The sequence below is a fragment of the Notothenia rossii genome (genome assembly GCF_949606895.1).
Source record: "Notothenia rossii genome assembly, chromosome: 10".
NCBI lineage: Eukaryota > Metazoa > Chordata > Actinopteri > Perciformes > Nototheniidae > Notothenia > Notothenia rossii.
Genome location: NC_136908.1, coordinates 13,402,741 through 13,419,718, shown reverse-complemented (window position 1 = coordinate 13,419,718; position 16,978 = coordinate 13,402,741). Strand labels below are relative to the sequence as shown.

The 16,978-nt window shown below is 41.2% G+C and overlaps 2 protein-coding genes across 3 annotated transcripts in view; both read left to right on the top strand.

Moving 5' to 3' along the window:
• The first annotated feature begins 586 nt into the window (after positions 1-586).
• Positions 587-16,443, top strand: pdcd6ip (programmed cell death 6 interacting protein). Of its 2 annotated transcripts, none has more exons than XM_079656431.1 (18): positions 587-901; positions 3,859-3,913; positions 4,001-4,070; positions 4,999-5,126; positions 6,134-6,287; positions 7,243-7,343; positions 8,496-8,612; positions 8,741-8,963; positions 9,569-9,692; positions 10,667-10,844; positions 11,885-11,996; positions 12,486-12,655; positions 13,106-13,354; positions 13,744-13,878; positions 14,077-14,171; positions 14,363-14,480; positions 14,586-14,785; positions 15,354-16,443. In XM_079656431.1, the coding sequence occupies exons 1-18, from the start codon at positions 696-698 to the stop codon at positions 15,559-15,561; spliced, it is 2,643 nt and encodes an 880-aa protein (XP_079512557.1). In that variant the 5' UTR covers positions 587-695; the 3' UTR covers positions 15,562-16,443. The 2 variants fall into 2 exon arrangements, with proteins under 2 accessions (XP_079512557.1, XP_079512556.1); XM_079656430.1 differs by having other exon boundaries at positions 8,481-8,612.
• Positions 16,208-16,978, top strand: part of LOC307022076 (uncharacterized protein) — a gene marked incomplete at its 5' end in the record, with an annotated part of 3,524 nt that continues 2,753 nt past the window's right edge. The window contains one exon of the mRNA XM_079654649.1: positions 16,208-16,255. Within this exon, the coding sequence (XP_079510775.1) occupies positions 16,208-16,255 (48 nt within the window). The remainder of the gene's footprint in view (positions 16,256-16,978) is intronic.

The following is a 16,978-nucleotide window of genomic DNA, read 5'->3' as shown; positions in this document are numbered from 1 at the left end:
AGGCAACTGCCCGAGACTCCAGGCCCAAGGTTCACGTTACATCTGCCTATACTGTATGGTGGTGCGTGCCTAATGCTATATATTGCTAAATGATGTGTGTTCAATCAGATATCTTCGCTGCAAACCAGGGGTCATGTCATATTCTGGCATGGTATGCTGTACAAATTACACAAACACTGTGCAGCTCCTTCAGTGACAGGCTGCTGTTACTGTACTTATTGTTGTCCACCTGGATGGGTACTTTTGTAAATTGTAATTTGTGTCATTGCTATCTCTAATATTTTATGCGTGCCACTTATTTTGCTATTTTGCCTCTTTACTTTGCTGTAACAATATAAATGTCCCCTCTGTGGGACTAATGAAGGCATTCTGATTATGATTCTGAACATTGAAAGGAACAGGGAGTTTATAGGGCCCTACAATCTTTTTCTACACATGGACCCCTTAATTGGTGAATCGGGCCAATTCCGTGGGAATAAAAAGATTGTGTCGGTGAGGAGATATAGTTAATTTTCCTTCATTGTAGTCCATTTCTCATTAAAGCTATACTGATTCTGCGCGGAGCAGCTCTCCGTTTCCCATGACGTAATCTGACGTTCCCTGTCAGAAACCAGGAAGTGGGTCGTTCGCTGTTGTTTGTGTTCGTTGGTCGTCTCTGTTTTTCTGATTTAATACAGCGCTTTCACGGGGGCGAAATGGCGACTTTTATTTCAGTCCCGTTAAAAAAGTCCTCTGAGGTGGAGCTGGTGAAACCTCTGTCGAAGTTTGTCATAGCCACATATCCAGCTGGCGAGGAGCAGGCGGAGTATCTGCGCTCCGTGGAGGAGTTGAACAAGCTCCGCAAGAGCGCCCTGGGAAGGCCGCTGGACAAACATGAGAGCTCCCTGGAGATCCTGCTCAGGTAAAGACATGGTTTATATCAAACCTGACATAGATACCATTATTATATTCACCCATAGCAACCGGCTCACCTGTCGCGGTGAGAAAGCCAAGTCATTGCCGCACCCAGATGTGTTAGCATTTAGTTGCTAAGCTGGGAGCTAAACTTAGTCAAGCTAAATGCTAGGAAGCATTTCTCACCATAATGACTGACTCATGTGATATTCATGCCAAGTTTCCTTAGGAGGCTCACCGAGACTGTTTTTTTACGTCTTAAACTGAACTGCCAGTTACTTTTGAAATAATAATAATAAGCCATGTTAGCCGAGCTAGTTAAGCTTGGTCTTATTTACTGAGGTGACTCCAAGTAAAGTGTACCTGATTTACCTTAGCATTAGAATTAGCTTCAAAGTTCAACTTTATTTAAACTCATTGTGAAACAAATAACTCACATAAACTTCAATAGCAAGGAAAGTGTATTTATATAGAACATTTCAACACAAGGCAATTCAAGAAGCTTTACAAAAATGAAAGACACTAAGAGCAACAGAATCAGAAACAGGTTTATTGCCAAGTAGGCATTGGCCTTGGTGTATTATGGACATACATAAACACAGTTAAAGATAAACTGTAAGAAAAACGATCAAAAACAATTATAGCAATTATTTAAAAAAACGAGTATAACATTTAAATACAGATACATATTTACATGAAATATAGATATACCAAAAACCTATATACAGTATATTAAGTCAAAATACATTTCCATTATGATCGAGACATTCACAACTGGCTCCTCTGTCAGACGTCAGTCACAATCGGGCCACATTAGGTCAAGGCCTTCAGTTTACTGGTAGCCACATGATCAGACATTTAAGGGTGTTAAAAAAAATAGAACAATAGCTTTTCATATCAGCAAACATACATGAATAAGATAAAGCCTAACGGATGTGTGTGTAGTTGACTCCAAAGTAAGGAAACTCATGGAGAAGTGATCCATAGAGAAGGCCTACCCTAGCTGTAAAATGTCACAGTGACAACCACTTTGCATAGAGGAACCTGGTCAGAAACAGGATTTATGTTAAATAAACAAACTGCCTCTGTCCAAGCTCCATTAACCCTGCCTGGCTGTTGTTGACTGCCACATTTCTCTAATGCAATTAGTAGGATACAAAAGTTATGACTCGGCACTATTGCTAAAGTAACCAACATACTGATTTCCTAGGTAACATATAAATGCAGACTTTACTCTCTCCCATGTCAGTCTTTGTTCTCTATGACTCATGTTATTTAATGCACAGGGTTTGCCCAGATTACGTCAGATAGCTATGCATTTGAAGGTTGATGGTCTTCAATTTTTTTCTCCCCTGTGAGCCGTTTCCAGCCGCAGTGCAAAGTGGAACTGTCAAGCAAGTGCCAAAATTCAGGCTCTTTAGATATTAAAATGATACTCACGAGGTGCTGAGTGTCAAAAAGGCCAATAGTGCAGCTAACTGGACGAAAGCAGGACATCCACTTACCTTTAACATAAAGAGGTTGTTTTTTTACTCATGTGACTTTGTATAGCTTTCCTGAGATGCTCTACTTGTGACGTCATGGATTAGTGGTCAATGTCTCGTGATCAGCTTCAGATTCTAATAAATGCTTCTAATCTAAGTTTCAGCCAGTTCGTGTTTATGTTAGGGGCTGCACTGATCCACAATGCCAACAAAGATATTTGCCCCAGTTTGAATCTCATTACCATCTCTGAACTCATATTACCCATACATAGAAATGATCCTAATACCAAATCTAAATTTAGGGGGAAAAGGGAGAACCTATCAACCTGATTTGAGGTATCAACATTTGTATTTGGAGACAAGTTGTTGTCATGGGATGATGGGACTGTGATAAAAACACAAAATATGTTTGTGGAGAATTTCCATGAGCTGGATTACCTTATTTAAGATTGTTTGTCACTGAAAAAGTATGTTCCCTAAAGAGATTTATCCTATCTGTGAAGCAATGCAACTATTATTATCTTAACTAAATGTAAGCCGAAGTTATTCAAATATGTTTTACTGCTATTTTAAGAGTTTTATGCATATTTTGATGATTTCTCAGATAAGATTTTCAATCACACTCATCCTGAAATACAATTTTCATGTCGTACCATGAGAAATACAATCAGAAGCTCTAAAATTATGTGATTAGTGCTGCTTGAAAATCACAGGATCGGAAAGATTAATGCAAGCTCCACCTCCATTTTGCCGTGTCCATTTCTGTCTGCTGGTATCGCCTCTCCTTGGCTTTCTGCACACATGTCGTCTTGTCAGCCATGTTTCAGGTAACCAGGGCGACCGGCCCTATCCTTTTCAAAGCTGCGTTGACACACAGCCATTATGTCACCATGGTGACCATTGTTTTGACCAAGCAGGTTTCTTTTCGTCTTTAGTTAACCGGTAGACTCATCTCCTCTCATGTTTCCTCTGTTCATGTGTTTGGTCTTCTGTATCTGAAAGGGAAGGATAACAAACTTTAAGTGTTTGTAGTTCTATATATAACGTTTGCTTGTTTATGTTTGATGTTTGCACTCCCATTTCTACTGGCAGTGGAGAGTAGGGTGGTTGAACTGGTAAAAGGGGATTCCCTAACTGCATTTTGTCATTTCTAATAATAGACAGTTCACATCACAGGGAAAGATACCGACAAATAGTAGACATTAGACAAGTAACGTGCCAGATATTTTTTCCTGACTCATTGTTGAGAGTTTCTGAAATGGCAGAGCTTACTCAGATCTGCTGTTATGTCATCATATCCGCTTCCCTCTCACTGAGTTTCTGTTGCAATGTCTTTTATCTCCCTTTTTTCAAACTTAACTAGCAGTAAACATGAATTTCAAATGACTTATGAACTTTAAAAAGCAATACGAGCAAGTATGTTTGGGTTTTAGATGCATAAAAAACATTCTTTAATCCTACCATTTCCTTCTCTCTCCAGATACTATGACCAACTGTGTTCTGTCGAGCCCAAGTTTCCCTTCTCTGAAAACCAGGTAACTGATCACACTGCAGCACACACTAGCCTGGACTAGCTCCCAAACAAAAACAACTTAAAACAAAGTGTCTCTCTGTTTCCTCAGCTCTGCTTAACCTTCACATGGAAGGATGCCTTTGACAAAGGCTCGCTGTTCAGTGGCTCAGTCAAGCTCGGTGAGTTCAATTTGTGTCCAAGGAAGGATACCTGTGCATGTCACTGTGTAACTGCCATTGAAAGAAACCCAGGAGGAACAAACACAACTTTGGAATCTCTAGAGAATCGTTACACCTCTAGTGTGTACAGAGATGGAGTTAGCTGCGTGTTAAAATTAGTTTAAGCCGTTGCTGGACTTTGCCCTCAGGATAAAAGATCTGTCATGGAGTGTTTGACTCCCTATCACTTGGTGTGTTTATCTCTCACACACACCCAATGACAAACAAAGGGTTCTAACACTTAAAAGGTGAACTCAATGGATTTTTTTGTCAAGGAACATTATATGGAGCTTTGTCTGAAGAAAGAATTCCCACTGAAGTATTTGTGTAATAAAGAGAAAAACATGACTTGTATGGTGTTAACAGATACAGACGACAATAAATACAAATAATACATAAAATATAATGAAAAATAAATAAATATTATTAAGAGGGCTTTTTGTTGTGTTCAGCCTTTACAATTTATACTGTTCACGCTTGAATCTTTTTTCCTCTTTGGTGAATTGTTGGAACTCATGACTGGGGGATTTTTTTCTGACCGAGACAGATTGAGAATAAAGCAGTAGAAAGTGTTGGTTGGACAAAATGCTGACCCCCAGATGAAAACGAAAGCTGTCAATATCTTAGGATTGATTGAAGCGATCAAAGATATATGTCACTTCACTCTCATGGCTAGTCCTATTCATCACTTTCTAGCTGAGGGAAAGAATCAGTCTTTATGTCACAGAATCAGCAGAAATTAACCAGTATGTCATGAAAGTGAAGGATTTTCTAGTTCAAGTTGTTCCTTAAAACAAAAACATAATAATGCCTTTTAAGATTCAGATGGCGACAATAAAAAAGTGCTCTCACAAATCATTTCTTACTCTGGTGTTTTTGTGTGTTGCAGCGTTGGCCAGTATTGGCTATGAGAAGACGTGTGTGTTGTTCAACGCCGCAGCGTTGGCCAGTCAGATCGCCTCAGAGCAGAACCTGGACAACGACGAGGGGCTGAAGACTGCCGCCAAATTCTATCAGGTGAGAAAACTACCACACATTAACTAGGGCTGCTCAATTAATCGTATTTTAATCGCGATTACGATTATGGCTTGCAACGATTACGAAAACAACTTAATCGAAATAAAACGATTATTTTTTTATTATTATTATTACTTTCTTTTTTTTTTTTATACTTTTTTTTTGGGGGGGTTTCCAGTTGAATTATACTTAAAGTTCAGGGTAATCTGTTAAAAACATACTGTTCACATTTTTTTTCTCCAATAAATGGATGTTTTCAAAGTCAATAAATAATCGCATTTAATAATCACAATTACAATTATTGACCCAAATAATCGAGATTATGATTTTTGCCATAATCGAGCAGCCCTAACATTAACATACACTGCTTTATTATAGAAAACCTGAGGAAGATTACTGCATGAATTACGACAGTTATACGTTTTGTCAGATCTATGCAGAGGGTTTAGATTTTCACCTGAATCATATTTTAGGAGTCTGTTCACCTTTTATATTGGCAACATTGTTCTGTGTTTTATAAGAATATTAAAGACAATGTTGTGCATTATATTTAGTATGTTAACTGATTCTACTGTGTTTTACGCATCTGAATTAGTGCACAAAACACACCATCTAATCTTTTATTTTGTATGAAACCATGTAAAAAAGCGAGGTATAACTTAAAAAAGACTTTAAAAAGTCAGTTTTAGTCATTTTATTCCCAAATACCTTTCAATTTTTAGTTTGTGCCTCCTATGATTTTGATCCATAACGCTCCAATAAAGCTCTCAATATTTTAACCTTGCCATTCATATGCATTCATGCAATTCATTCATGCACAAAAAAGCTCCTCTGGTAAAAATGGGGCAGCTTTTTATAAAATGTACAACATGGGATAGTTTCCCCTTAAATGTTTTACTTTTAGAATTATTATTATTAAAATGAACTACACACTTGTGAAGCAGGTATGAAAATAACAAGAGATTTACGAGCAACAACCATTGACAGTCTGTTTATGTGTCCCACAGCTGGCCAGCGGAGCGTTCGGCCACATCAGGGACACGGTGCTGTCCGCTCTCAACAGGGAGCCCACCATGGACATCTCCCCTGAGACGGTGGGCACCCTGAGCAACATCATGCTGGCCCAGGCCCAGGAGGTCTTCTTCCTCAAAGCAGCTTCAGGTACCAAAGGACACATCAAGGGCTCCAAACCCACACAGAGGTTGCTGTCGAATAGGGAGAAATATCTGGTCCTTTGTCTTTTCCAAACCACTTTTCCTTAACCTCAGTGAAAGCGACATGGGGTTAAGGAAAGCTCGGAAGGACATTCAGCAGGACATAGAAATAGAAATAGAATATCCTGCATTTATACAGGGCGACATGTTAAGGCCGCTACACACCAACCTGAGACCAAAGAACGCGTACCGAAGGCGTCCCGACTTTTACGTCCGCGAATGCCCGACTGCCTCTGATGGCCTCTGACTCCCAAAATCGGGTAGGTTTGTCAGGTCCTTTTAAGGATGCGCCAACTAGAAGGGCACTTTGAGAGCACATATATCCGCCAACCCCAAAAGCCCTATATGGCACTTATACGAAAGTGAAAAATAATGTGTGTTTAACCTGAGTGATTTGGATACGCTCCAACATTTAAGAGGTTCTTTCTTGGCCCGTGGTACGGTCTTCAAATAACTTTAATGTAGTTATTTTTTCTGTAATCCTGCTGAAAGAAAACAAACATACCAAAAATAAAAACACAACCTTTAGTCATGCACATGTTTGCCTTAAGATGAATGTATTGCGTTATCAGTTGCATGTCTTTACTCAGTTTACACACAGCCTCATGTCCCAGTTCTGTCTACAGAGTTGCTCATTAGAGAATAGATTTAAAGGTTACATCATGACATCAGCTCTAAAAAGAAAGCCTATTTTTCTTGCTAAAGTAGTGAGTTTTTGTTGTTAATTAGTTTTTAAACTCTGGAATTTCATCAAAACAGACATCAGCTGAAGAGACCACTCTGAAAACCACTCATCATTATTTAGTTAGCAAACCGCAGATCTTGTGGCCAGCTTGTGATTTGGGGTTTTCTTAAGTGTTTGTTTGATATGTACTCTTAAAAATGGCTTGTTTCCCAAATAGATAAGATGAAAGATGCTGTCATCGCAAAGTTGGCCAATCAGGCTGCAGATTACTACGGCGACGCCTTCAAGCAGTGCCAGTACAAAGACAACCTCCCCAAGGTATGTGAAGGACACACACACACACACTGACCTCAACAGTGTTGGGAAGACGCACACAGAGTTTGGATTCTATATGGTGTGTGTTTTCTGTCTGAATGTGTGTATTGTTTTGTATGTGTGTGGAAAATATGCTTGAAGAGCGATACTCTCTTGGGACTGTCCAAATTACAACTTCTCTCTTCTCATTGGTCCATTTCCACCCTGTTTTCACTCTGATTACTTGGTTACTACTAAGCTGCCGTTTGATTTGTTCCTTACCGTCTGATCACGGGCATAAGTACTTACTGTCTGTCTTTATATTATGACTGATACACATTATGAGGTTAATAAAAACAGCAATATGTATCTTGCACAGGCTGTTCGTAAGTTCAGATTCAGTCTAGTTAAAAGATACACTTGATAAAAAAAATAGCATAATAATGATACAAACTGGGAAAAAAATTCAAAACAATTCAACAACATTTCATACCATAAATTACAAATGCTCTGTCAGGAACTCCAGACTAAATGATAAAATATTGGTTCACTGTTTAACTACACACTACTAGGATAGAAATACATATATTTGACCATGTTTCCATATTATCCCTGAAATGATTATAAAATGAAAATTCATCAGTCTTTCTCTTCATGATCTCACTGTGTCCAAATCTTTGTGGGTTCTGTATTGTTTGGACCTTCAGATATTTCCTTTGGTTTTCTGGGAAACTGATCAGCAATGTTTTCATGATGTTATCGCTTAGTTTGGACACATGAAACAAGGCCAAGTGAATTGATCTGAAAATGACTGTTTCTGGGTTCTTCCTGAGTGCAGTGACGTTGGATGAAGGTTTAGCAGCTCTTGCTAAAAGATCAAACACTCATGGCCTGTTCTGTTTCTCTCTCTCGTTGTCTTCTTCTCTTCCTGCATCCCTCATGATGGTGGTGGTGGTGTTGATTGTACGTGTGTGCGCACGCTTATGTTGTGTTTGCACACCTCTGACTGCTTGTGCCTGTTTGTGATTGGCTTTCGTCATGCCATTTGTGATTTGACCTCGCTGGTGTGCGTCTGCCATTTTTGTTTTTTGCCTTGCCATCGTGCGTGTATACCTGTTTGCGTGCCTGCGTGTTGCTCTGTGGTTGCCTCTCCCTGGTCAGTATTTTTATTTTCAGGAAGTGCTGCCGGTGCTGGCGGCCAAGCATTGCATCATGCAGGCAAACGCTGAGCTGCACCAGAGCATCCTGGCCAAGCAGAAGAAACGCTTTGGAGAGGAGATCGCCCGCCTGCAGGTACACGGCCTCACATACATTCTTATAAGAAAAAAACTGGGTGCCTTGAAGTTTCATAGAAAAAAAACTAGAACAAATATTCATAAAGCACGTTTGTCCTCCATCCTCTCTCCTGCTCGGTTCTCCAGCACGCAGCAGAGCTGGTGAAGACGGTGGCAACAAGTCACGATGAATACGTCAGCGTTAAGGACCTGACAGAAAAAATCAATAGAGCGCTCACCGCAGCAAAGAAAGACAATGATTTTATTTACCACGACCGCGTGCCTGAGGTCAAGGATCTGGAACACATCGGCAAGGCAGCGCTGGTCAAACCCACCGCCATCACACCGCCACTGAGCCAGAAATTCGCAGGTAAGATAACCAGACACTCACTTGTGTCATTTTCCGTCTTTGAACCACCTGTTACATTTACTCTACCGGGTTTAAATCTAAAAGATTGCTAAATACATTGCTTTGACGCTTAATCCACTCATACTTGTAAATAAGGTAAAAAAGTTTAATTTGTTGTAATTTTGTTTTAGTGTTTTTCAATTTAGTTTTTGCATATAGTCAAGAAAAAGTCCTGCTCAGTCAGGCTAGCTGTTCTCTCTTTACTAGTTTTGAAGCTAAACTAAGATAGTGACAGGTAACTCTACCTTATAAAACAGGACGTTTAATTCTTGTTCTCTTCTTACTCTTGGCAAGAAAGAAAAAAACTATTGCTTTAATTCCATATCTGTAAACATTAAGATTTATACAGCTCATTAATGCAGTTTGTTGTAAAACTGAAGTGTGGGACGAGACGTTCTGAAGCCAAATCACATTAAATATAAAAGGCGGCATGACAATCTCATCTCAACTCTCTATAATGATGACCACAAACTTATTGTAAAGGGAATGGATGACTCCAAATGGGATCTTAACCCCTGTCTGGCTTGTTTTTTAATTATTTGTTTGTGTGTTTCCCGTCTCTTCAGACCTGTTTGAGAAGATGGTCCCCATGGCGGTGCAGCAGTCTATGGGCGTTTACGGCCAGAGGAAGGCTGAGACTGTGAACAGACTGGTGGGCACGATGAGGGAGGCCACCAACCTCTGCAACGGGTACGCTGCCCTGCGACTCTCTGACCTAAAGCTGCTGTGCTGCTGCATGTTGATATTGTCTTCCTATGAACATATCCATGGGTTCTTGTGACTCAATGCATGCTTTCATTTATTAGAAACTCCTAATGTATCGCTGTACAAAGTACCATTAACAGTTTGATAAAGTGTCTTAGTGTAGTGTTCCTAGTAGCAGGTATCATTATATCTGATGACACTATTAAGTCCTTAAAGCTGGGGAAGGCAGTTTATTTTTGGGATCAATGGGCAAATAAATTCATACCTTTCAGCGTATCTAAATTTGAGGTCAACGTCACCCTGATCAATGATTGTAACCCCACTGCTATTCTATGATAACTACTGTCCTTTTTTCTTTGCAAACTTGTTGGCCTGGAAAGCCCTGTAAGGTAATTGTGGTTTGAGGCTTTAGAGAGCTGTGATAATACAAAGCTGAGCTACAGAGCAAATGTCTAACCGTAGCCTTTTACTTACCGCAGTTATGAGCTATTGGCTAAAGGATGTCACAACTCTCTTAATCTTTGAAATGTGATATTTCCAGGGTTTTTATGTGTTTTTCAATCTGTCTGTAATTGGTTGCTTTGGAAGTGTAAGCAGTTGTTGACAGTGCTGGAATAGCATTTTTTCTGCAGGATATTTAATCTGTGTTTCGCCTTTTTGAAGAGACATGTTAGCTCATCTCCAGCTTACAGGATCATCCTCTCTCTGATATGACCTCTATATGACAAAGTCTTCTGGGTAGATTCTCTAAAGCCTGAGATCAAAACCCAGAGGGGAAAGTTTAGTTTTCTCTCTGTCCACTTGAGTTACAATATGTTTACATGTTATGAAATATTGCAATTGATGCAACCTGTCCTATCCAAGCTTTACTAATTAGAGTATTTTTCCTAAAGAGTAATGTGCGCACTCAATGTTTTGAAACCATAGTAACTGACGGATGTTTTGTAACTGTTCATCAGTGTGTTGGCGTCCTTAAACCTGCCCGCTGCCCTGGAGGACCTTTCAGGAGACTCCATCCCACAATCCATTGCTGAGAAGGCCCGAGCAGTGGTGCAGCTGGGAGGACTGCAGAGCATCGAGCAGCTGATCCGAGATCTGCCTGAGCTCCTGACCCGCAACAGAGAGATCCTGGATGAGGTCAGACACACAGAAGCACACTCGGTTAATCATATGCTAATGCTTTGTAGATCCCATAACCAGTGATCTCACAGTTAACACAAATGTATTTAAAAAGTAAAGCAGGCACTTTCAGAAGTGAAGCCTTTAGAACAGCTTGTTTGTCATATGGCTTTGCTTTTTATTGACAAAGAAGTGTATTTATGTAATGCCGTATAGCAGCTTTTCTGCTACCAGAAGAACACATGAATGCTAATAACTCCTAATTGTTCCTAATGGCGGGAATCCCAGATCAGGATCATCTCTGAAATCTAATCCACTGATCTCTGGGCCAAGAACTGTCTGTCCACCAGCTCAAGCCAACCCATTGTTTGTTTTTTAGACATATTTATGACAAACAAATAAACAGACAGACGGGAGTAAAGACATAAAACACAAGCTGCTTCCAAATCTGTTGGCAGAATGGAAAAGTCCATACCAAAATGTCCTGATTTCCCCCAAAAAAGTAGTAGAGACAAAGAGAAAGAACATTTCCGCTGGCCAAAAAGCAAATGATGTACAAGGTTCACACTATAAACTATATCTAGCAAGGCTGGGGTATGCACTGAGACCATGTTAAAACAAGATTTTCAAGAAAATAGATGTATTCAAGTTAATTGAAAGAAAATTGAAAAAACAGGAAATGTTGATAATCAAATCAATTTCTGTGTACATTTCTAAATAGATTAGGCTTGTTGGTTAGGTAGATTAGCATTTTGAAGATTTCATTGAGTTCTCTGAATCTTTTTCTTTTCAATTGAAATGCATTATATAGACAAAATGATTAATTGGCCAATGAATAAGTTAATGTTGGCTTCTGTCCTATATGAAATTATGAAATGGTTTTAGCGATAAAGTTGAGTAATTATATTCTTTAAGAAAAAACAGTTCTCCAAAGTCAGATAACTCTCACACATGGCCCAGAAACAATACATTAACAATAAAGGTGTAACCATCTGAGGATCTACTGTGTGTGTTAGGAAGACACTGAGTGTGTTTGTTTCTTGTTCTTTCGTCTATAGGCTCTGAAGATGCTGAACGATGAAGAAACAACAGACAACGAGCTGAGGAGCAAGTTCAACCAGCGCTGGAACAGAACCCCCTCTGGAGACCTCTACAAGCCCCTGCGTACAGGTAAACACACATAGACAGGCACATAGAAACATAGACATACATACACATAGACAGAAACACTGACACATAGTCAGACACACTGACACACAGACGCATAGAAACAGACAGATAGACGGACACAGAAAAACAGACAGACAGACAGACACAGACAGACAGACAGACAGACAGACAGACAGACAGACAGACAGACAGACAGACAGACAGACAGACAGACAGACAGACAGACAGACAGACACACAGACACACAGACAGACAGACACACAGACACACAGACAGACAGACAGACAGACAGACACACAAACACACAAACACACAAACACACAAACACACAAACACACAGACACAGTTTACACGTCTTCCTTTTTTTTGTTGCCGTGCTTCATTGAAGTTTATCTACATGTCATCCACTGCGGTCAAAGCTTCCCAGTTCTTCCTTTCTCCGCTTCCTTCTCTTGTCACCTCTAATCTTCCCTCCCTTTTCTCCCCCAGAGGGATCTAACTTCAGCAACATCTTGGACAAGGCTGTCCAGGCGGACCAGGTGGTGAGGGACCGCTACAACGCCCACTGTGACATGATCACCCTGCTGTGTAAACCAGAGAACGAGCTCAACGCTGCCATCCCGTCCGCCAACCCCACCAAGACACTGCAGGGCAGCGAGGTCTGTTTTATGTTTGTTTGAACAGCCAGAAAATGTAAAACCTTTTTATTCTTAAAGGTTGTTTTTTAGCTTGAGCGGTGTCACCTACCAAGGTATTTAATGTGTCACTTAAACATAGACTCCTGCTGTACACAAATACCCAGTGGACATGTTTTGCTTTATGGCCCTGTCCCTACTTCCTACACTAGCTACATTTTTCATTTTATTTGCTGACTTGGCATTGTGTGTCTCTTGGGAACTTAAATAACTAAGCAAGCAGAACTGGGAAAGCGCAAGAAAGAAGTCTATGTCTCTCCACAGCTACACTTTATTCGTACTTAAGGGGACAAACAACTGTATAGTGGAGGCATCATAAGTGCGAGAGGCCTGATTAGAGCACTGAAGGTCAAGATGTGTAAAACTGAACCGCTCCTTTTGTTCATTATCTCCGTCTTCCTCCTTTACACGCAGGTTGTGAACGTGCTGCGCTCCCAGCTCGCCCAGCTGGACGAGATGAAGCGGGAGAGGGAGACCCTGGAGGTAGAGATCAAAGCTGTGACCTTTGACATGTCCACCGTCTTCCTGACTTCGCTCGCCCAGGACGGGGCCATCAGCGAGGAGCAGATGTCACTCTCCAAGCTCGACCAGTTGTACGGCGCCTACAACCAGAGGGTGCAGGCCACGCTCCGCACACAGGAAGAGCTGCTGGGACAAGTTCAGGTAAACTCTAACACACCGTTTGGGAGGAATATAACTTGTCAGAAGAAAAATAGTGAGCAGAAAGTGGCCTAAATAATGGAGAATGTTTCTTAACTGGGTCACGTGTCAGAAGCTTTCCACCAACTTAAAGAGTGAGCTAATATTTGACCTTCTTCTGTATTACACCAAACAAAAAAAGTCACTTTTCTTACTAAAATCAGTGAAGCATTACCTATCAAACAAAAAACACATGCAAGTATCACAAGGGTTCAGATAACATCCAAAGAGTGAATAAAACCCTCTCAGTTGCAAAGCTATGTGTGGAGAAGTAATTTATAGTTTACTGTGCATAAATAAACTTGAGCTCTGAGAGGCGGTTAATCTTTTTTTGACCTGTGATCTTCTTCCAGACGTCCCACCAGGAGTTCAGCAGTCTGAAGCAGTCTAACACGGAGGCCAACCAGAGGGAGGAGGTCCTGAAGAAGCTGGCTTCAGCCCATGACAGCTACGTTGAGATCAGCAACAACCTGCGCGAAGGCACCAAGGTACTCACTCAGCACAACGCGCCGCACCACTATACTGCAGTGATGCACTTTTTACCTGGTTAAATAAAGGAGATATATATATATATATATATATATATATATCTTGATCTTGTTTTCTTTGTTTGTTTTTTGTGAGTCAAGGTGTTTTTGCAGGGCCGGTGATTTATATATGTCCCTTTTTTGTTCTTCCCCTTTTAGTTCTACAACGACTTGACAGAAATCCTGCTTAAGTTCCAGAATAAATGCAGTGACATCGTTTTCGCTCGCAAGACAGAGCGGGATGAACTACTTAAGTATGTACTTTCCTGCTTTTTGGCTACTAGATAGGCTTGTGTTATTAAAGTCTTGAGGGCTGGCCAGGGAATCAAATAAGCCAACTAGCTCCAAGTTGGATGCAGCATAAGAGTGAAAGCTGATACATGCATGTAGATAAAGGAACACAGCAGCACAGTCCCTGTTTGTGATGCTAGAGTTCTTGTTTCAGGGACCTGCAGCAGAGCATCGCCCGAGAGCCCAGCGCTCCATCCTTCAACGTCCCGGCCTATCAGAGCGCCCCAGCAGCCCCCGCTGGAGGCCCGACCCCTGCACCGAGAACTGTCTTTGTAAGCAGCCACTCAAACAAAGTCAAACGTTCAATACCTTTGCAGCAGATGTGAGGCTGATGGCTTGATATTGATCCGTCTGTCTTCTTTTCCATTCCCTTGTAGACTGGACAGCCTCAGCAGGCCCAGCAGCAGCCCCCCCAGATGAAGCCCAATCCCCCAGCCAGGCCTCCTCCACCGAGCTTCAACCCTCAGGCAGCCTCCCCCAATCCCGCCACAACCCCCACTGGCCCTCCCAACAGCAACCCACAACCTTTGGCCCCCCCATCTCAGGCCCAGGGACCCCCTTACCCCAGCTACCCAGGGTGAGTCACATCACAACATACAGATTCTTCTGAGTACAAAAGTACACACAGAAGTCATTCCTCTTTAACAAGAAACACCCGGGGTTATCTGACCCGTATGCAGTCTTTCTCTTTTCAAATTGAACCAAACAAGATAACACAGGTGTATCCCTAGTCAGTGACTGCCTGGTAACGACCTCAGATAACTATTTCCAAAGTAACAAAGACAGAAATGTAGATTTATTGAATTATTCCAGCCAATGTTTGCTACATATAGTTCTAAAATGTTTCACTGGCTATCTGGCAATAGTTAGAAATGTACCAGCTTGTCTAAACCTTTCGATATAACCTGAATATGACACTTAGAACAGGCGTCCGATCTTTATGTTTATAAAAAAAGTTTATTTAGAACATTGAAATGTTAAAACCATACATCAAGAATGTCTCCAGGCATGTTTTAAAAAGATGTATTGATCTTCTTATCATGTTGTCATAAAGGATTTCCCATATTATCTTCCCATATTTGCCAAAATGTTGAAATATAACTTAAACGCTGACGTCTGTTTTCTCTGTTGCTGTGCCCATGCAGGTACTATCAGATGCCTATGGGCTACAATCCATACGCTTATAGCCAGTACAACATGCCCAACATGCCCAACATGCCCAACATGCCGTACATGCCGTACCAGCAGACTCCAGGACAGGGAGGCTACCCAGCAGCCCCTCCTGGTGGACAGCCCTACCCTGGCTACCCCCAGCAACCCCCTCAACAGCAGCCCTACTACCCTCAGCAATAACTCCACACTCCCCTCACCCCCTCATCCATCTTATCATTAGTTAACACCAAATAAAAAATAACCCCAGCAATAACAAGTTATCTCCATTAGCTCCCCTCTCATCTTTTGTTTTCTCTCACTAACAGCAGCTATAGGAACTCAAGTTAGGTGCGATCTCAGAGCTGCTTTGCACTTCCTTTTCCACATCTCATTCTCTTTTCCCTCCTGCTCTCTGTTTTCTACCCTAGCTCATGATTTTGGGTTCTTTTTTCAAAATAATTTTCAGCCTTTTAACAATGCACTAACCCCCTGTTTTGCCTGTATGGTTATTTTTTAAATACTCATTTTCTAATGGTTTTGTTAATTGTTTAAATTAAACCCTAACTGGTGTCCATTGATAACTGACTCTTTGCCTGGGCTGGACTGCTGTAAAACACTCGTGGAGGCGCACAGAATCCTTTGTTTTCTGGTTAGGGTTTATGTGTTGGGTGGGCGGGTGGGTGGTCATCTGATAGGAGGGCACAGCGTCACCCGCAACCCCCACCCACTCAATCAACCCCCAGTGCTTCTATATCAACTATATTCCTATTTTTGTAATGAATACCAATGCCTCGCTGATGTATAAACCTATAAAAACGAATGGCCTGTAGGTTTTCTAATGTAGAAGATGACTGTTGAGAGTTTTGCTCTTTTCGCTTTCACCCAGGGAATGTTGGTATATTTCTGTGTTACAATCAGACGCTATACAAGTGTGAGAAATAGCTCTATTATATAAATATATGTATAAATAAGACTCTGTATGTGGTTAACCAAGACACTCTTTGTGCTGCACTCTCATGCTCTTTGTGTTTATTTTTATTCCTCAGCTCTAATGTGATTAAAAACACCAACTGCCAGCCAGAATATCTTTAACTGTGTTGTTTTTTTTTTATCAAACTGTGGACATTTGTAAAGCAGCCAGAAGAGGGCAGTCCTGCAGCTCACTGAGAGAGCAGCAGCTGAGCAGAAGTTCACCAGTTATCTCTCCTCTTAGCCAATCGGAGAGTGAGTTGTGCCATCCTACTAATCGTACCCCTTTTGACCTCCGAACATTGGGGGCAGATCCCATTTAGATTACATGCAAATTACGTTCCGGTGAGGTTATGATCTCATCCAATCATATTTCCCCGCAGGCGATTTCTCCAAAGACAGATTTCATCCCCAGATATTTATTCAGTGTCAGGAATTGCTAATGATTTCACATATCTCCTGTGTGTGTGTGTGTGTGTGTGTGTGTGTGTGTGTGTGTGTGTGTGTGTGTGTGTGTGTGTGTGTGTGTGTGTGTGTGTGTGTGTGTGTGTGTGTGTGTGTGTGTGTGTGTGTGTGTGTGTGTGTGTGTGTGTGTGTGTGTGTGTGTGTGTGTGTGTGTGTGTGTGTGTGTGTGTGTGTGTGTGTGTGG

Bases quoted from the DNA above. Each gene is read 5' to 3' on its own strand.
- pdcd6ip (XM_079656430.1), top strand. From the start codon at position 696: ATGGCGACTTTTATTTCAGTCCCGTTAAAAAAGTCCTCTGAGGTGGAG. The intron at 8,964-9,568 runs GTAAGATAACCA...CCGTCTCTTCAG, and splicing joins ACTGAGCCAGAAATTCGCAG to ACCTGTTTGAGAAGATGGTC. The intron at 14,786-15,353 runs GTGAGTCACATC...GTGCCCATGCAG, and splicing joins CCTTACCCCAGCTACCCAGG to GTACTATCAGATGCCTATGG.